Source organism: Xiphias gladius, chromosome 6 (genome assembly GCF_016859285.1).
Source record: "Xiphias gladius isolate SHS-SW01 ecotype Sanya breed wild chromosome 6, ASM1685928v1, whole genome shotgun sequence".
Lineage (NCBI taxonomy): Eukaryota > Metazoa > Chordata > Actinopteri > Istiophoriformes > Xiphiidae > Xiphias > Xiphias gladius.
Window position 1 is genome coordinate 21,498,715 of NC_053405.1, and position 20,132 is coordinate 21,518,846.

Genomic DNA, 20,132 nt, shown 5'->3' on the forward strand with positions numbered 1-20,132 from the left:
GTCTGTGTCCACAACCCCATCTCTACATTACAGCATTCATTCCTCATTGATGAGTGGGTGGAAATGGTCAGTGGCTGCCTGCATGACCATTTAGTCCACAGCCAGCCATCCTGCGTCCCTCCAACAACAGGCTGCTCAGAGTTTACTAAACCATGTTACCGTATCGGCCTGTGTGAAGCCATTACACTCATGCATCACCAGACTCCCACAGTTCATGCTGCTAAGTGTTCACAATTAGAATGTGTACATTAAACCTACAGAGGAGTCACATTTTGCAGAACATGCTTATCAAACATTTCCCAATTGTTTTCTTCAGGTTTAGCGATGTACATGATTTTTTTCAGTCTAATAATACATTGATTTTGTGTTTTTTTTGGTCTTTTGAGGTTACTCTGAGAGTTTATATGTCATGAGTTTATTTTCAGTGTCAAAGTACAAATCAAATGTTCTCACCCGAGACAGAGCTATCTGCCTCTCTGCCTCTGTGCTTAGCGTTGGAATAATTTAGCAAATACAGATCAGTTAAAATATTTCATGCTGGTTCACAACATCATCATTTTACAGCATTAGTTGGTCCAAGATATTCCACTAAATCTTTATAAGATGTGGGGTCAATGCGAGCAGACTCAAAGTTGCCTCAATCAGACTGCTGTAGCCCACAGTGTACACAAACTGCAGCCTGCGTCAAAAATTCACCCTGTTATCACTTTAATGTGTGATACATGATTACTGTACATCTTCACTTTTCCTTGTTTCAGGAGTGCAGGGGTGTTTAATATGTGTATGAGATTTCTCATTGCCCTACCCATTCTGTTACCCTTTTTGCACTTCCTTTTACAAACGCACTTGGATTAGCCGGTTTGGTTTTTATCTTTGTCATTAGCAAATAAAACATGAGAAGATACACATTGTACACCCTGTGGAAATCAATGTGTGTGTGTGTGTGTGTGTGTGTGTGTGTGTGTGTGTGTGTGTGTGTGTGTGTGTGTGTGTGTGTGTGTGTGTGTGTGTGTGAAGCGGACCCGCTGCCTAATACATTCGCTCTGTGTATCTCCAACAGTAAACCCCTTTGTCTGGCAGAGAGGAGCGAACGTCTCAGCGGAGAGGACTCATGGGTCTGAAGTCCAGACCTCAGCGGTAGCTGCAGGATCTCTTTCTGAACCACGATTTTAAACATGCATAAAGAAACTGAACACACCAAGGGAACAAGTGACTGAACACCGGGGGGGTCCTGACAGTGATGACATCACTGATTTCCTACCATCCCTGCCTTTCACCCTTAACAAATGAAAATTATATCAATTCAATGATTATGTGTATGTGTGATATAGTGCGTATAAGGCTGTCTTATAAGTTTGACATACATGAAAAAGACAGTGGTAACTTACTGTACATTCTGTTTCACACAAGCACAGCCCTCCAACAAGCTCTAAACTGCCTTTCCCACTCACTCCGCAGAGCGGCACATAGAGTTGTGAAGTAAGGGGAGCCACTGGTTACCCACTCTGAATTCCCAATTCAAATTTTTCTTTTTATGATATCTTTATTACTCACACATAGAAACATGGGAGCCTCTGGGATAACATGACAACCCAGTGTGTCTGTGTTACGGCCTTTAGTTTTAATTATACAAACTTTGTTTCTGAGAAATCAGGTTCTTTTCCATCAGTTTCACATGTCGGACGGTTCTAAATACGACAATACTACATGGGCCTCTGCTGCCTCATGAAAGCGAAGACAGTCAGGTGCAGATTAGAGCTGTGTCAAATTCAAAACAGTTTGTTATTGCGGTTCTCAACAAAACACATAGTTGCTGAATTCATCCACCATTAATCCAGAATCTGAAAATGAATTAATTTAAAATTTAGATTGTATTGGTTGTTTTGTTGACCCCATAATCTTATGGCGCACATTACCGTTAGAAGTGTATGTAACATAATTTTTAGCTCAGTAATTGGGACTCACACCTAACTTCTCATTTTAACATTTCTATGTACACTAACTTGTACCTGTGACTTTTTATGAAAGAACCTGTTACTTTCTAACACAGTTGTTCATATTTTGTACTGATGATTCAAGCAGAAAAGTGTCATGTCTATCTAAGTCGTGGAAGCGCTCCCACTGTGAGTCGCTTTACATTGCCAGTGAAGAAAGTGAATGGGGCTTTAACTTCTGGAGCCAGGACTTTGTGAAGAAGCTCCTCCCACCTCACAGCTCTACTAAAATCTGCATGTACTGGTTCGACCAATCAGGATAAGCCCACCAACGCTCCTTGGTACTGCCTTTATTTACACTAAGCCACATGCAGATTTCGGTGCGCTCACTGAGGAGTGAGTGGTCAAGCCTCTGGTGTTGGAGGGCTGTGCTTGTGCTTCTAGAACTGGAGTTGCAATGATAACCATCGTTTGACCAATCAAAACAGAACACGTAGACATATGTCATCCTCACATTTCCAGTAGTGAAAATATGCAGTTTAGTTTATAGATGGAAGAATTAAAAGATGTAATTTTGTGAATACATACAGTGATTAGAAGTTGTTCAATTCATAGCATAATAATTTATAATTTCTATCAAATGTTTTTTGCAGCATTTGTTTTTTTATGAATGTTTCCTCAGCTGTTTTACTACTGTGAACTTTAATTTATTTTGTCTGTTCGTATTTTATTCTAATCTCCACTGTTTCTGGTACTTTTAACTTTATAATGCTGATTTTGTTTTTGTGGTTTTTTTTTTCAATTTGCATCCAAAGAACTCTAAATTTTGTTTTGATAATTTCATAACTGCAGCTTTTTAGTAGTTTCCCAGTTTGTTTTTACATCACGTTTGTCGTTTGAATTCAGTGTTACTACTTTTTTCACTACAGCTGTTGTGGAAACGACTGAGGCTTATGACTCTTCCCCTCAAAACAGAAAGCATTAATTACAACACTTATGGCAGCAGACATTGTCAGTCATTACAGTAATCCTCGCATCATTACAATGTCTTCCAGAGTTGCCCTATTTTTGGTCAGACGCACATAAATCATTTGTAACAGTAGAATTTGATGTTTTTTCTTTTATTTGTGTTTTGGTGGAAGAATAATAAGCATATCAGTGACATTTCCTGTATCTGGTCGCCCTCACTTCCTCACAATAAGAAATCCATTGACTGGACATTTCAAATGTTTGTAGATGTAGAGCATCAGTTGTAGTATTTGCAGTCAATATCGTACCTGTTATCTGTATATTGAATGAACACAGTACGTTACAATGATGACTTGGTGAGACACAGCAGTTTGTTAATGGGGTGAATGTTGTTTGCACTTATAAAGAGGACCTGAAGATGAACTATTGATAGAGGCCAAATAAACATAACATCACGTTATCCTACTTTTGCTCTGCTCACACAAACTGATATTTAGACCACATTTAATTTAGGGTTATCAAGTGTGTGTGTGTGCGTGTGTGCGTGTGTGTGTGTGTGTGTGTGTGTGTGTTGGTGTTAGTGTTAGTGTTTACTGTAGTCTCTCTGTGGCTGACGTCTTAGAACTCTCAACTAAGGCTTGAGTTAAAGTTTGACAAACAGTTTTTTTAGTCTAACTTTACAAACAGTTTCTTCAGTTGGTTGGTATTTTTCTGTGTGTGTTTGTGTGTAAGGGAGGACACATCACTGTCAGACATTGTAAAATAGAAGTCAGTTCATTCTCTTGATGTGCAGTTGCCAGTTGTAATCGGTTTGCTGTTGTTCATCAGATGGAGACCATAGCAGCAATATTTTGTACAGTCTAGCTTTTGAGTTCATTTTAATTGCCTTATTGAGAAATTTAACATGTAGGCCTATCGTTTATATTTTTTTCACCTGTGCTGTTCTATTTATTTTCTTTCTCATAGTTGTGCTCCTGACAAATGTGTACATAAAACTATAAATACATATATAAAGATATACAAATATATTTTCCATTTGAATCGGAGAATATTATTTTTATTTGGTTTTATTTTTGCTGCTAGGCAAGAAATGATCGCAATCTACATAATTTACTGTATCATATTCTGTTTCTGTGTTTACGGAGATGCAGCTGCTGTATATTTATGGTCTATAAACCACAGCTGTTTCTTTGTAAGACATCCAAAATGGAAAGATTTGTGGGTTTAACTGTACATGCAAATCAATAGGGATTCTTCCAACTGTTCAGCTGTGTTGTGTACGTGTTTTCAAATCGCGGTGTGCCCTCATCCAATAGGGAGAGTCCTTTAAAGAGACATAGCATGATTTCAAAATGAATATGCATATCAGAAATGTGTATTTATGTATATGTGTGTATATTCATCTATTTATATGTGAGGATAAATAGATGGCTGTATGTGTGTGTGTTTGGACTCAATCAGAATGAATACAAAATAAAGCAGTTCTATGAATTGTCCGTGGAGATAATGTCGTGTTATATTTTTATTTCTCTCTGAAATAATCAAACATCGAGTCTGAAATGGAAATGAGCCATTTGCAGCAGTGACCTTTTTGACCCTTTAACTCAAGTTTTATAAGCTCAATGATACATATTACATGTTTCACCATCATTAATCAGCACACTTTTTGCTGAATGCGATAACATTTTCTCTGTCGTATTTTCCACTTTGTAGTTTGTGTGTCTTCAGTTCAACTAAACAGCTCCTGAAGGAAATAGGTTTTTGCCAAATTAATCCAAGTCCGAATGCTTTAAGGCTCTATGCAGGGCAAAATCTTTTCTTCCTTGTTAGTATTGTGGGATATTATAAACATGGCAATCTGGCTATTAGATTTTGAAAATTTGAGCCTGATGGTGGTGCTACATTAGCGGCAAGAGAATCACAAAACTGATAACAAATCATTCATGGAAATCTGGCCTGTAGCTGTTGAGATATCTTCCCCGTCCCACCAAAGTGTTGGACCGGTGGATTCACCAACAACTTGACATCATTGTCCGAATACGTGCAGAGTGTGTCTGTGGACGGGAGTGACTCTGCAGATGCAAAAGAAGAATGCCGGGAAGGTCTGATCACTTGAGGCCACCCTGAAGACCCCAGAAGAAAAATATCACATCCAATTTTCCCTGTCATTGAAGGAATTACAGAATATTGTCACATCAACAGTCTCAGATGGCATGTAAAAATATATAGAACGTGTAAGTATGTCCATCTATGTTCCTTGGTTTGTATATCCACTGAGAAAGCCCAATTGGCATAGTATGGCCTATTGTATTTATTTTAAAATAGGCCTTTTACATTTAGTTGGATGTAGATGATCCGCATTTCAAAAGTAATACCGTAACTTTTTTTTCTGAGATTGGATATATTGTACCACTGCGTAAAATATAAAAAAGGTCGTATTATAAATATATAGTAGATCGTAAAATAAATATACTGATCGTGGTGTTCTCTCCATTCGGTTAACATTGTGAAACAGTCTGCGTACTCCATAATGTGCATGTATCAGATGGATGTTGCTCAATTTGCAAGAAGATGTAGGGCGTCAAAGTTTGGGGAACAAAGAGTGCACTGCCTCACCGTGGTCTCTGCTGTGCATGATGAGTTTTCAAAGGAAGCAGATGATTGGTTAATCTATTTGTCAGTCAATACGATAAATTTCCCAATTGGTCCAGATCGACATTCCTAAACTCACATGCTCGTTCCCTTCCTTGAAGGCGGTGCCTACTAGCTGCCGGTGGAGAGGGTTGTTGTTATTGTTTGTTGTTGTTTTTGTCTGTAGCAAAGTACTTCAAAAGTACAAAAACTACCCCTGTAAAATGGGAACCCGCGATGATGAATACGACTACTTGTTCAAAGGTAATTTCTTCTTTAAAGGTGGACGAATGACAGTGCGTTCTTCCTCTTTGTAACCGTTCGATGACAGCAGGGGGAACTGAGGAAGTCAACTAAGCCACCGTTAATGCTAGAGTTAGCTCTGCTAGTAGCACAGTGGTAAACGATAACATAATAGGTGCTGACTGTAGAGCTAACTCTGTAGCCAACACTACCTGTTACATGTGCATCCAGCGGTGTGAAAAGCTAGAACAATTCCTCCTCAGTAGTGTTACACTTTATCCTCGCAAACCAACCAGCGAGTCCAGTGGTGGCATTCAACGCTGGTGATTTAGCGGCTATATAAGTAGCTAGCATGCTAACATGAAGCTAAGTGGCCTCGTTAAAAACCATCACTTGAGACGACCTGCATTTGAAACTAAAAGATAATCAATAGCTGCTCTCTGACAGACGCCATATATTAAAACTGGTTTACTTTGAGCGTTATAAAAGCTAAGGCTACTCGGCTAAGTTGTCAAACGACGGACACAACCGCTCCCTGATTTCTCTGTTGTGGTGCTGATCACTTACTTTTCACCTTTAATCAGTATATTTTTCACAGTGCTGATAGATAGATATATAGATAGATAGAGATCGTCATTAATCCTTGTGAGAAATTGATTTCATACAAATCATAAACAGAAGATGTTGGTAGGTATATGAACCACAGCGTCGTGGTGAGCAGCTGGGATAAGAAAAAAAGAAGCAGGCTCTGATGTTGTCAACCCTTTTTATTGATCAGCAATACGGGAGAGACGTTATTATTCACAGTGGTAAAGAAGAGTAACAGTTAAAACTTAAATCCGCACAACAAAGGCAATTACACACTCAAACCACAATGTAAAACGTAACAAACTATTTGTATACTAAGAAAACGTAACTGTTACATTATGAAACAGTGATCAAACAATGTATTTATCCAATTAATCAGTGGATCCTTAAGCATGATGGGAAGTGAGGGCCATTGCTTCAATGCAATGTCAACCAGAAAAAAGTGAAGTCTGTGAATAGGACCTGAACTAAAACTAGGACCTTGCTGTAACTTCTCAAGTGCTAAATTTGCACTGTACTGCACTATGTGTATATTTTTTCATTTGTAAGCTACAAATGTAGTTCGGATGGGAAGTCTGTAAACTCAGCCCCACCATGATCACTCTTCACTCATCCGTTACAATTTTTCAGACTGACAGCAAAGCTGCCGTTGTAATGTTTTTGTTGGGTGTGTATTTTGGTTGTAGTTGTTCTAATCGGAGACTCCGGAGTGGGGAAGAGTAACCTGCTGTCTCGTTTCACAAGAAATGAGTTCAACCTGGAGAGCAAGAGCACCATCGGGGTGGAGTTTGCCACCCGCAGCATCCAGGTGGACGGCAAGACGATAAAGGCTCAAATTTGGGACACAGCTGGACAGGAGCGCTACAGAGCAATCACCTCAGCGTGAGTTTGTGTTTTTTATTTGCGTAAATAAAGTGTGTATTGGCGCAAATATTGTCCCGGGGGGGGAAACAATAAAGTTGATGTACTCATCTGGTTTCATGCTGTCACCAGGTATTACCGGGGTGCAGTCGGGGCCCTCCTGGTTTACGACATTGCCAAGCACCTGACGTACGAGAACGTTGAGCGCTGGCTGAAGGAGCTGAGGGACCACGCTGACAACAACATCGTCATCATGCTGGTTGGAAACAAGAGCGACCTCCGCCACCTCAGGGCAGTGCCCACTGATGAGGCTCGAGCCTTTGCAGGTATGTGTTACCACTGGGTAAACAACACTGCACTAAAAATAGAGTTGTGTAATTAAAGGAGAATTCTGTTAAAACCAAACAAAAAAAACACTCTTCAGTTACACAAACCACTTATTTGAAGAATATGACATGAACTTTGAAGGCTATTATCCCAGCTGTCTCTTGTTAACATTTAAATTTTTTTAATTTTTCATTATCTCATCCTCAGAAAAGAACACTCTCTCATTTATTGAAACCTCAGCCTTGGACTCGACTAATGTAGAAGAAGCCTTTAAGAACATTTTAACAGGTAGGAAAAGTGATAATTGTTAAATACAATGTGCAGCTCATCAGAAATCTTCAAGACTGTGTGACTCCTAATTTTACTGAGCTGTCACTGTTTTCTCTCACAGAAATCTACCGTATTGTATCTCAGAAGCAAATATCGGACAGATCTGCACATGATGATTCTCCAGGCAACAATGTAGTGGACATAAGCGTCCCCCCAACCATGGATGGGCAGCGGGGCAACAAGGTCCCCTGCTGTCAAAGCCTGTGATACTTGTATTTTTACCTTCCTGTTTGACTTACTGTCAGTCCTTCCTCTCTTCTTCTCTGCTTTACTTCAGCTGTCATGCTGCTGTCAACATGATACCCTCATTGGTTCAGATGTCCCTGATCCAAGACTCTTGTAGCTGACATTCCTTTTTTGCTGGTTTCTTCTTTGATTTTCCTTGTTTATTTGTCTTCCTCTGATTTCAGAAGAGCTTGTGTCTGTATTACTTTATGGCCTCATAGTAGCCTTGAGAGGGAGGAAGTGTTTGCTATTATGAGACTGATCTCAAAGCTGTAGTAAACAACACTTTCTTTTTAATTAACTGGCCTTTATGGTCCTATTGACCCACTCCTGTCAAAGGAACGGTGAGGGATCCGTGGGCCTGTTTCAGTGCTCCAAATGTTTTCTACTTGCCCCTTTTTCTCAGCATGCAATATGGGTGTAGAAGAGGGAATGAGAAGAAGGTAATGTATCAGTAGTTTGGAGTATTGATGCATACTCTGGAGTTTCTGGTTGCCTCTCTTATTTTGATTTTCCTCTCTGAGCCCCGTGCCCACTGTGGCATTAAATTAGCATGAGCCAGGGACCAGACTGGCTGTGACTGTCTGACTGTCTTAATATGGGCAAGTGTGAAACAAATGAAGTGTTTTTATTTTTGTCTGCATGTATGAGTGTGTGTGTGTGTGTGTGTGTGTGTGTGTGTGTGTGTGTGTGTGTGTGTGTGTGTGTGTGTGTGTGTGTGTGTGTGTGTGTGTGTGTGTGTGTGTGTGTGTGTGTGTGTGTGTGTGTGTGTGTGTTAGTGCACAAAGATACCAAAGGTGACAGATGCAATCGATATTAGTGTGAGGTTTCCTAATTGAAGCGTGTTCAAGGCTGCTAAGATATCAGATCATTTGGCAAACCAGATGATTTGGGGAAAAATGTGTAATGCTATATAGCAAAAGTATTGTTATAAATTGTGATGAGTGATTTATTGTGAAATGATAGTATCAGCCTGGAACACGCCTAGTGTCTACTTCCTTGCTTGAGTTGACTCAGGTCAAACTCTCTTTCATCAGGCTGTCTTAAAAGGAAACTCTTTCATGCACTTATGTCCAAAAATTTCAGTGGGAAAAATAATCACCATATATTTTTAAACACACACAACATCTTTATTAAACAACATATTCCTGTTGCTTGTTAGGGAAACAGTGTTGGCTGCAAAGAACAAAATTCACTATATGTTGTGCGTTTTTTGTTTTTAAAGCAGTTTCCTGTCATGTACCTAAGCAGCTGTCATTTGAATGTGGTATCTGCTAAAGGGGAATGGATAAAGATGTGTGTAATCTGAGAACATTTTCAGTTTGAAGACACTTTCACTCAAGCCAGAAAGTTGTTAACTGTGAAAATGGAACTGAAAATCAGAAATGCAAATTGCTGATATGGTTGACTGGAATGCTAATTCTAACCCACCTGGCAGAAATGCTTTCACATGTGACTGATTCGGTACATTAAGTCTCTTGTGATATTTAACAATATTTGTTAAGTCAGCGAACATAAACTTGGTTTCCTACTTTTCCATTACACAGAAAATATTGAAGCGTACATAAACCTAATTCCCATGACCATGTAGCGGATAGACTTATTTTTGGATAAAAATAAGTCCGTGTGCCCATGACTTAATGCTGTGTCTGCAACTGTTGTTGAGCAATTTGGGTCTCAACTGATGGGAGGCCATAGTGTCAGTGGAGCTGTTTGCACACAGTGCATGCAGCCTCACCTGACAGGCCCCCTTCACAAATCTAAAGGTATGATAGCTAGGCACTCTTACAGAAGATGAAACCATGTGGTTTTACACCATCTTACACTTCATTACCCTTATGCACCGAGGGCAGGCTCCTGAAGGTATTGGATTTTTGGTTTCAGAATTCTTCATTCTCATTCAAACATTGTCAACATGAATGCATCTTAGGACTACTTAATTTTAATAAATGATGGGTTAATTATGTAAAACTTTGTAAAAAATAAATAAATAATAATAATGTAAATTGGTTCTTCAAACTAATATGGTCAATTACATATTTTTTGGCTACACAAATGTTGTTAACCATAATCAGTAATGAATATTCACAATGCGGTTGTATGACCTGCTTTTTCCAGTTCTGTACAATAAAATACTGTGTGGAAAAAGTCCGACCCAACAATGTGTGCTGAAAACTAACTTTAATAAAGTGAGACTCCCTGGTTAAAGCTAGTAAATTCTCTTGAATTTTTTTAAATGCAGTGTTGACATCATATGGCTTTGGTCTGTTCATTTCTCCTGGCCGTGTTGCGCGGGGGATGATTTCGGTGAGCGCCCCTCCCTTTGCCAGGCTCTTGTTATTCACAATCCCATTTGGACTCGTCCGGACTTTGTTTGACACTCCTCTGGCCTGTGTTCCTGTTTTCACCACAGATGCAGACAGCTGATGATGAGCTGTAAGGGTGTATTTAAAGCCCGTGGAAAGCGGAAGTCTGGCCCGCTGTGTGTTATCGGTGGAGAGCCGCTAGCTAGCACAGGGCTGAACAGCACATATCATTAGCCAGCTGGCAGCACTGCTCTTTGACCAGAAGCTGTCAATTCACACACACAGCCAAGCATGAAACGAGAAGGAAATGCGGGGATATTAGGGCTGTGATGCCTGTCGCCGTAAAATATCACTAAGACGACGAAACGGGGTGAGTAGACGTTTTTAGTTTTTAGTTTTTATCTTCACAGCAGCGGACGGCTAACAGCTCACTGTAGCCGCTGACAGCTGGTAGCTAGCAGACAACACAGCTGTGACGGGCACCGACTGACCACCTTTATTTTCTGGGCATTGAAAATAGACAGCAAGTTCACATTGATAACAAAATGGCCAATAGAGAGAACGTGGATAGCCGGTGCTTACGTCCTAAATATGTTACACTGATATACACACCAACTTTATGCCGCCACGCAATTGTAGCATATTGCGATGTTGTCATGTTGCAACAGTCGCTGCTCCAGACTATAGTCTGGATCAAAGCCGTAACATCTGGCTGCACCGGTAACGTTAGCTGCTTTGAGTCGGAATGAAAAGGAAAATGACCTTAGTTTGTTAGCTAGGTAGCTGTTTCATGGCATAATGTTACAGAAGCTGTGAAATGATGCATGTCCGTCACTATTTTCAAAGGCTACAGTTACATTCACTCGCTCACAAGTATAATGGAATTTAAGTTTCTCAGCTGATTAGATCTGAAATTACATTAGCATGTTTTATTTCTGTATTTACATACATTCCTGGGTGTAAAGGACCCAGAAAACAGTTACTTCGATTTTGTTGTTGTCTCAGTTTTGGGCCTACCCTTTTGTTTTTATGAGTCAGGGATTGTTCCTCTTAATCGCGCCTCCATGAAGTGATACTGTAACAGTTTGCCATTGGTTTAAAAAAGTGGTGGAAGAAGTAGCCTTTACTTTAGTAAAAGTACCAATACTGCAACGTTAAAATACACCATTACAAGTAAAAGTCTTGCATGAAAAATCCTACTTAAGTAAAAGTACATACGTATTATTAGTATAATGTAGTCAAAGTATCAAAGGATAAAAGTACTGGTTTAGTCCCCATGACTCTTATATTGTTATATGTGGCATCATTAGATGATTAATACCAAGCTATCAGTGTATAAGCAGCAAGTAACTGTTGTAGCTGCTTGAGGTGGAGCTGGTTTGATCAAATTTATAGACAGTTTTATTTACAGGGACACCAGATAGGGGTTGGGAGAGGAAAGAAGAAAAAACAAAATTCTGATACGCAAATCTGTTTTCTGTTTTTGGAATTTTTTCTCTAAGCCTTGATTTTTGGTGAGATATTGGATCGTTTGAACATTTATTGAAATGAAACCAAGTGAGAAGTTCAGAGGGAAAAATCAGTGTTTGGTGAAGCTGTTAAGTTCTTTGAGGCCAATAAGGTTGGAAACCACTGGTTAACAATGTGTTGTATTTTAAAAGCTTGTTATATTATCCATTGTGTAAACTCTTCATCTTAAAAGTAACTAGTATCTAAAGCTGACAAATAAATGTAGTGGAGTGGTATAAAGTATAAAATGGCAGAAAATGGAAATACTCAAGTAAAATACAGGTACCTCAAAATTGTACTAAAGTACAGTACTTGAGGAAATGTACTTAATTACTTTCCAACACTGGATTTCAATGGGTTAAGATATCATCTGACCGGAGACCTGTATAACAAAGTTAAACCAAAGGCCCTTTGGCTTAACTTTGTTATACAGGTCTCCGATCATCTGACCGGAGACCTGTATAACAAAGTTAAACGTGTGCACTGCTGGACATCCTGTCTCACAGAGCTTTTTATCGTATGGCTCTGTTGATTCTGGACTTTACAGCCAAGATCTGAGCAGGTTCATATGATATTTGGAATCTGTCACTAACAGCTAATGTAACAGCTGTAGGTAGACAGCACCATAGTTAATGGCAGACAGGTTGAAATTATTAACCATTTGGATATTGGATCATTCCAGTGGCTAAAACTAATATTCAGCAAGGTAAACATTATAGAATATTACCATATGATTAGAATAAGCAGAAATGTTATAATAATCAAATTATCGCAGGTCCGTTTTCATGGATCGAATAAGATGTTGTTATTTTGTTCAGCACCTGTAATTACCACTACTCATTATCACAGCGAGGTTTTAAAATGATTATAGAGTGTAAATTCCTGTATTATTTATTCATAAGGAGATAAAAACACAAAATCCTATAAATTAACACAAGAATTTCTGCACCATCTGCCATGTTAAATCTTCTGTTTAAAAACAACACAACAACAACAGTGTTGAGTACAAAGGATTATATATGGACTGGTGTAATGCAGCGACGTGTACAGAGCTACAGTTGGAGAGCCAGGCCTGATGTGAACAACAACAACCCATTACTTACCCCGGACCAATACACTAGTATGAGTGGCTCATTATTTCCATAAAAGTAAAGCAGTAACTACAGTGTCCAACATTCAAAAGAAATACTTCCAAGGAATAACTTCACATATACAGTATCAGACACAGGCTACTTTTTGGAATTTGTTTCTCGTGTTAATAATCCTGTTGTATTTATTGCCTCATCAAAATAAAAAAAACATTACACTTAGAAATATCCATTTGTAATTGCTCTTTCTGTGTACAGAATAAGACAATTTTTCAGACAGCAAGACATAAACTACAAGCTGTAGAAAATTCAGCTCTCTCTTTAGTTCTCTTATCGTGAGTGAGGTGTTATCTGAGGGGAGACAGCTGTTTATCAGTCTGTTGCACATCACACTCACTGTCACAGACGATTGCACTTGCCTCTATAAGGGATTAGCAGATGCTTTGGGCAAACTGGCCCTCCTCCAAAAATACAGCTGTCTTTTAAATGACAAATTGCCTGTGAGGATAATTTCAGTTATTCTCACATGGCAGGAAATTATTGGTGCATGAAGCAAACTTTCAGATAAATTACGTCATAACATAAAGCCAAGTGTAGCTAGAACTAGACTGTATATACAAAACCGTAATTCTAAAAAAATCATAATATGTTCACAATACTGCTGATAATACAACTGCAGCAGTACTATTATGGCTTTGTATGGTATTGAATTCCACTCATGTTGAACAGCTAAGGAGAATACTCTTACACTTAGCTGTAACGCAGCCTCGAGGACAGATCCAAATATTATTTTACGTAAATTGGGTTGTTTTTTTGTTTTGTTTTATTTTGTTTGTTTTACATAAAGTGGCAATACCTGAGTGTAAAAATACGCTGTTACAAGTCCTGCATTCAAATTTTTACTCAAGTACATCAGTAATTGTATAAAAATGTACTTAAAGTACCAAAAGTGAAAGTACTCACTACGCAGAAAGGCCCATTTAATTTCAATATGTTATGTTATTGGTATACATATGTTATGTTATTATTGGATTATAATAATTAATGCAGTTGGTAGAGGCTAATTTTAATGACTTCATACACTACTGTGTAGCTTGAGCTACAATAATGCATCATAATTTATTTGTTGATTATATTTCTATTAATCTGAATCTGCAAAGTAGGTAGTGACTAAAGCTGTAAAATAAGTGTAGTACAACACATGGCTCTGAAATGTAGTGGAGTAGAAGTACAAAGTAGCATAAAATGGAAATACTTAAGCCAACATACCTAAAAAAAAAAAAAAAAAAAAAACTCTCATTAAGTGCAGTACATGAATAAAAGCACAGTTTTACTCCACAGATATTGTTTACATGACAAAAGCCATTAATTCTCAATCTGTCTCTCCTTTCTCTGTTTGTAGAAACTTACCATTCCCAACCTGTGGAAGAGTTTCAGCTTTCTGCTCCCTCCTTCATCCCTCTATTCTGACCCTTCACACCCTCCCCTCCATCCCTACGGCCAGTGTCACCGCAACCATGACGACAGGCGGGTGTTGCCACCTGCCCGGCTCTCTGTGTGACTGCGCCAGCAGCACGGGGATTTGGAAGAGCGTGGAGGAAGCAAGTGGTGACGGGTGCCAGGCGCTCTACGTCACCCAGGTTACAGCCATAGATGGACGGTTGCTGTCCTCTGTGCTCAAACCCATGGGCACACAAAGGTTAGGCTGAGTTACACTCATCTTCTCAAGGCAGACGATGGATTTTTTACAGTCCTGTGTGGTTAACATCAAAAAAAAAAATGTCCAGGACAGGCACCTCACAGTGGCGTAACTGCCTTCTTGATTCGTAATGTGGGCCTTTTTGGAGCAGACATTTTGACTTGTCGTACTGTAGTTGGAAAGCACCGATATTAGTTATAAAATTGACAATGGCTCTTTTCTATTCTAGTGTTTTTGAAATCTCATCTCAAAACCTATTTATTCTCAAGGCATTTGTCCTCTGATCTTCATGTGTATTTGATCAATTTTTGAAGTTTCTGCATTTAGTGCAGTTTTTAAGATGTAAGATGTAAGCTCCTGTAATCAGTAATGAGATCATAAATTAGTTTCACTACACAATGATTTTTTTAAATATTTTTTCAAATTTTGTCACAGTGATGGTCCCATCTGTCGTATTTGCCATGAAGGAGGCAACAGTGAGGGTCTCCTGTCCCCTTGTGACTGCACGGGCACCCTGGGCGCGGTTCACAAGAGCTGCTTGGAGAAGTGGCTGTCGTCTTCCAACACCAGCTACTGTGAGCTCTGCCACACAGAGTTCAGCATCGAGCGCCGACCAAGGCCTCTCACAGAGGTAACAAAGGTCAATGCCCTTTGCCTTGTCTGCATCAATCTTTCTTCTTGACCTTTTTATTGTCATTGACTGGGCTGTTGTGTGTGAATGATTGTGCATACGTAAACATGAAGTAGCTTTTTTTTTTTCTTCTCATCTTCTTGCTTGATGTTTTATCATAATGAGTCGTTTCTGTTCTTGAATGACTTAGGATCTGTTTCTCCCTTTCTTCCACCTTCTTTCAACCTCTCCCATGCCTCTCTTTCCTTTATATATATTCTCCCTCTTCTCTATTTTTCTGTCTACTTCTTATCCCACAGTGGCTGCGGGACCCCGGCCCTCGCAATGAGAAGAGGACGCTGTTCTGTGACATGGTATGCTTCCTGTTTATCACGCCCCTAGCAGCCATTTCAGGCTGGCTGTGCCTGAGGGGTGCACAGGACCATCTTCAGCTGGGGAGCTGGCTGCAGGCCGTGGGCCTCATAGCCCTCACCATCGCCCTCTTCACCATCTATGTTCTCTGGACCCTGGTAAAAATGAATTCACATTACTGTAATGCAGCCGTTTTTAAGTGGATAGCTTATCTGAAATGCTTTAAAGATGTAAATAATGAATGTCCTATCTCCCTCTTCTCCTGCCTGGTCATCTCTGCAGGTATCTTTCCGCTACCACTGTCAGCTTTACTCTGAGTGGAGAAGAACAAATCAGAAAGTACGTCTGCTCATTCCTGAAGCCAAGGAGTCTAACTCTTCCCAGCATTCTTTGCTCTCCACTAAACTGATGAAGAAGCCTGCCAATGAAAGTATAGTATGAGACCAGATGGAGATGGTGGATGATAACAGTGTCTTTTGTGTGTGGGGGCTGATTTTCAGTGCATCATGCCTGCCAGCAAGACTTTAAAGAAGCACTTCTGGGCTTTTTTGTTGCTTTTTTCCATTTTTTCTCCGTCCTATCGGTAATTTTTTTTCCACATTGCATTTAAAAGAAAAAAAAAAACCTGTCCTTGGGCGGGTGCAGAACTGAGCACATTTAAATGGAGTCTGACTGTCGTCACGCTGGGTTTTGACCAAGCTTATGCAAAGGCACTGAAGAATGGAACAGCACATGAAAATGAGCAGAGACATTTACAGAGACATAGACACAGTCTCATCATCTAGGATGAGATAATAACAATAGCTAACAGAGAAAGTAAAGTAAGGGATGGACCAAACTAACTTGTTTAGTGGACTGTGAAATGTTCAAATGGTTGTTCTGCTTGGTTTTCGATAACCCATGGATGGTCCACTGATGAGTGCAAAGAGTTGTGCTGCAATGATGAAAGCGTGCAAACTGCTAGATACATGTCATATCTGGGCATGCACTTACCTACTTAGGCCTTGTCTTCTCTGCACAGCACTGCCCATTGAGGAGCTATTTCGAGCAGTTAATGAAAAGCTTAGATCTTTTGATGTATTTGAATTTCACAATCCAGATGCCAGTATGCTGTCAGAGATCAAACTTTCTATGTTTAGCACAAGCCTACTGGACGTCTTTCAGTGTTTTTTCTGCATCTGTTTTTACATCTCATCCAAGAACAGATGGCAGCATAACATTAGTAAAAGCAGAGATTGTGCAATAAAACACTGTGGACATTGAGGTCGTCCCAGTACACGAAGAGACCTCTACTAACATGCACAGTCATGCATGCAGCCACTGTTAATCATTTTTGGGGATTTCTTTTACTGTTAGTGTATTGTAAACCTCGTTTTTTAAACCACTAAAAAATGAACAGATTAACTATTTCTACTGAAGTAGGTTCTAACAGTGTCCTCATAGAGGTTCTTGTATTATCAGCACTTAACGAGTAGATCTTTATATTTAAATAGATCTATCGAAAAACTCCCATCAAAATGGCTTTTAGATGAACATATCCACCAGCATTGTTTGGTAACTGGGACAGTGTACTAAAACATCCTTTTTAATGGCCTGGTGAAGTACTTAATTATTAGCCATTTGTTTTGTTTCTATTTTGTGTTTTAAAACAATACCGATTGCTATATGTGTCTAGTTTCCATGATCACAACAATCAGGGATATAGAAACTTCTTGCAATTTTTTATTGTTCAAGTCATGGTTAAACATAGTTTCTCAGGAGGGGATTTTTCTAACATTTCTAACATCTAACATAAACTTAACCTGCCAACAATGACTTTCATGGTGGATACATTATGCGAGCGCCACTAAGGCCAAATCTGACTTTAGCTTTGTTTTGTATATTCTTTCAAGCAGGCCACTAGATGCTCACATTCGCTTCCAAGTCCATTTGATGGATGACACCTTTTTTGGGGATGCCAACTTTCCCTCATTACATTGTGATGTTACCGACCAGAATCAGCAAGGTACTGGCTGTGTTAGCAGTTTGGGAGAGTAGCGAGAATCCACTTCTCTCTCTCCTATATAGTTGGGTGCAGTTTATAATCCAGTTGCGTATAGTGGCCGTTAATCGAGCAGTCAGAGATGATGTTCTTTGCTTTGAGAGGCAGAAAACCACAGACCAGAGAAGCTGCCTGGTTTCTTGATTTCCATGTCATAACGTGGTCCACTTTTGAACATAGCTTATTTCTCCATTCCATTTAATTTGGGTTATGAGGAGACGGTTAACTGCCACTTGAACCCACTGTGGGTTAACCAAAGGTTGAGAAGCTCGAAGATGAAAACCCCAGCAACACTTGTAGTAACGAGAACAATGTTAAAACCAAGACAAGTCACTGTATGGCCCTGATGAAGGCCTTAGACTCAAACACTTTAGCTTTAACAATACAACACTGTTATCCTTTTAGGGGTCATGCAACATGGAATTCAGTATTATTGTGTATATCTTCCAATTTTTTGTTTCATTTATAGGTGTGCAATTCTTCGAGATGCAATTTTAAAAGTATACCTTTATTATACCACACAGGTGGCATTGAGAGAAATGGGCCAAGCTTTAAATTAGTCTAATGATGATCACACTGATTGTTTATTATTAATTTTATAATTATAATCTAAATTTTAATTCCAAAATAACAATCATTTGCTTTTGGATTCTGTTCTTCTCTATTCATTGGAGTGACATTTATAGCTTTGTCGCTTAATGTTTTATTTTGATGATCATACTTTGTTCTTCTTATGTGCTTTTCATTAATTTTCTATTAGATGGATCCATTTTGTGGACACATTCAGTTTTGATTCAGTGTAAACATGTACAGTACACTATTTATGTTGTACAGAGCCCAAAAAAGCCCAGAGTCTGGATTTTACTCACAATTGTGTCGATAATGCCTTTTAATTTAAAATATATACATATTTACTTTATAACAATCAGGCTTGAACAATATTTAACTTAAACTGGTGGATTGTCCCACATACTGCCCCAGTTAATTGTTTGTTTGTTTTTAACTGATCTAAGAACAAAGGATTATATCCTGCAATACTGCGATGCACCCGGGGGGGCTTGTCTGCGTTACAAGCTTATGAGTCACTTGATCCTCCATGTGTTTACTGTTTTTCATGAACGAGGCTTTACTCTAAAAATTGGGATCTATGTGAAGCAAAGAAGAGTCCCAGTTCAAAACTGCTTGAAAACAAGAAACAACTGATAAATGCAGATTGTTTGTTTTCTGTATTTTAAGTACAATACAAAGTTGCCCGCAAATTATGCAGCTGTGCTCCTTCTTTAGCTACGTGCCTATCCAAGTTAGTTATTAGAGCTACATGAAACAGATCCTCCCAAAGAGTTTTTAAGTTTCATTACACATTAACTGTAACAGTACAGCTACTTTATATAGATCCCACAATTCGAACCCGGAAAGGGATTTTAAATCATTGTCTTTACTACACAAATAAACATGTAGATTATTACTTATGTTGTGGTACATTACGTAACATTTTTGTAACCTTTTAACTCCACGTCTTTTTTGTAGGGTGGGTATGTTGATATGTATCATTTGTTGCAATTCTTCAGTATTCACATTTTTAAATACTATGTTGTTTATGGTGTGCTGTGGAAAAAAAGAAAGATGTCTTCGCCAAAATCCTGGTACCTGCAATCAGCCAAGAATTGATTGCAAAGCAAATAAAAAATGATGATAAATTTTGAGTGAACATTAATAGGGTGATTTCTTTTCTTCTTGTTTAGATAGCTGTTAATGGGAAAATTGCTTTTTGTCTGTTCTTTGCTTCGTACTGGTGTGGCTGTATTTTCATGTGAAGACATCTGTGTGGTAGGTAGTGTAGTTTATCCTCAACAGTTGTGTTGATGCTCATATTTTTATGATATGGTTGTTTACAGATTATCCTCTTCACCCAGTGAGGATGAGACATTATTACTGTAAGTCTGTTTTTGACCACAGCTCTGTTGGCATTAATCCTGATGAAAAACAACTGCTGATGTTAAGTTTTGCTCCTGTATCTGTGGCGAGTCGCAGAATCTCCTCCTCCTATCCATTGCATTTAGCAAATGTAAGCAGCTTAGTTAGAAAAACAGTATTTCATGCCAGTGTCTGCCCTCCAGGAAGGAAAAACCCACTAAAAGGCTTGAATGTTTTCAGTGGGTCTTGATTGGTGATCAAAGTGAGGATAAGTTCAGCCTATCTACTCAGCTATTTTACCCTAAACTGCAGAGGATGTTGACACTTTTAAACCTGTACTGCACCATAAACTTGAAATCAGTACCCTGATGTTGGCACTGGAACTACTCCTTCATGTTCCAGATTTAGTTAAATTTTTCAGTTTTGTTTTTTTATTTGGCAAATTTATCCAGACAACTTGTCTCATCTTAACTCTCTACTAATTT

The 20,132-nt window shown here is 39.0% G+C and overlaps 3 protein-coding genes across 4 annotated transcripts in view; all 3 read left to right on the forward strand.

The window, feature by feature from the left end:
• The window catches only part of pip5k1ca (phosphatidylinositol-4-phosphate 5-kinase, type I, gamma a), a 45,969-nt gene extending 43,278 nt beyond the window's left edge, over positions 1–2,691 (forward strand). The window contains exon 17 of the mRNA XM_040127680.1: positions 1,061–2,691. Coding sequence (XP_039983614.1) covers positions 1,061–1,063 — 3 coding nt within the window. The 3' untranslated portion in view covers positions 1,064–2,691. The remainder of the gene's footprint in view (positions 1–1,060) is intronic.
• Positions 2,692–5,637: 2,946 nt separating this feature from the next.
• LOC120790991 (ras-related protein Rab-11B-like) lies at positions 5,638–10,305 on the forward strand. Its single transcript, XM_040129053.1, has 5 exons — positions 5,638–5,798; positions 7,052–7,247; positions 7,359–7,552; positions 7,761–7,841; positions 7,945–10,305. Exons 1-5 carry the CDS (start codon positions 5,759–5,761, stop codon positions 8,088–8,090), a joined length of 657 nt encoding a protein of 218 aa, XP_039984987.1. The 5' UTR covers positions 5,638–5,758; the 3' UTR covers positions 8,091–10,305.
• Positions 10,306–10,462: 157 nt separating this feature from the next.
• march2 (membrane-associated ring finger (C3HC4) 2) lies at positions 10,463–19,430 on the forward strand. 2 transcript variants are annotated; one of them, XM_040128348.1, is made up of 5 exons: positions 10,463–10,784; positions 14,414–14,710; positions 15,146–15,350; positions 15,641–15,850; positions 15,975–19,430. In XM_040128348.1, exons 2-5 carry the CDS (start codon positions 14,529–14,531, stop codon positions 16,131–16,133), a joined length of 756 nt encoding a protein of 251 aa, XP_039984282.1. In that variant the 5' UTR covers positions 10,463–10,784; positions 14,414–14,528; the 3' UTR covers positions 16,134–19,430. The 2 variants fall into 2 exon arrangements, with proteins under 2 accessions (XP_039984282.1, XP_039984283.1); XM_040128349.1 differs by having other exon boundaries at positions 10,464–10,784; positions 15,146–15,341.
• Positions 19,431–20,132: the final 702 nt, after the last annotated feature.

Excerpts from the sequence above, each read along its gene's own strand:
- LOC120790991 (XM_040129053.1), top strand. The coding sequence starts at position 5,759 with ATGGGAACCCGCGATGATGAATACGACTACTTGTTCAAAG. Across the intron at positions 5,799-7,051 it reads ATACGACTACTTGTTCAAAG|TTGTTCTAATCGGAGACTCC; the intron begins GTAATTTCTTCT and ends TTTTGGTTGTAG. Across the intron at positions 7,248-7,358 it reads TACAGAGCAATCACCTCAGC|GTATTACCGGGGTGCAGTCG; the intron begins GTGAGTTTGTGT and ends TGCTGTCACCAG.
- march2 (XM_040128348.1), top strand. The coding sequence starts at position 14,529 with ATGACGACAGGCGGGTGTTGCCACCTGCCCGGCTCTCTGTGTGACTGC. Across the intron at positions 14,711-15,145 it reads AAACCCATGGGCACACAAAG|TGATGGTCCCATCTGTCGTA; the intron begins GTTAGGCTGAGT and ends ATTTTGTCACAG. Across the intron at positions 15,351-15,640 it reads CTCTCACAGAGGTAACAAAG|TGGCTGCGGGACCCCGGCCC; the intron begins GTCAATGCCCTT and ends CTTATCCCACAG.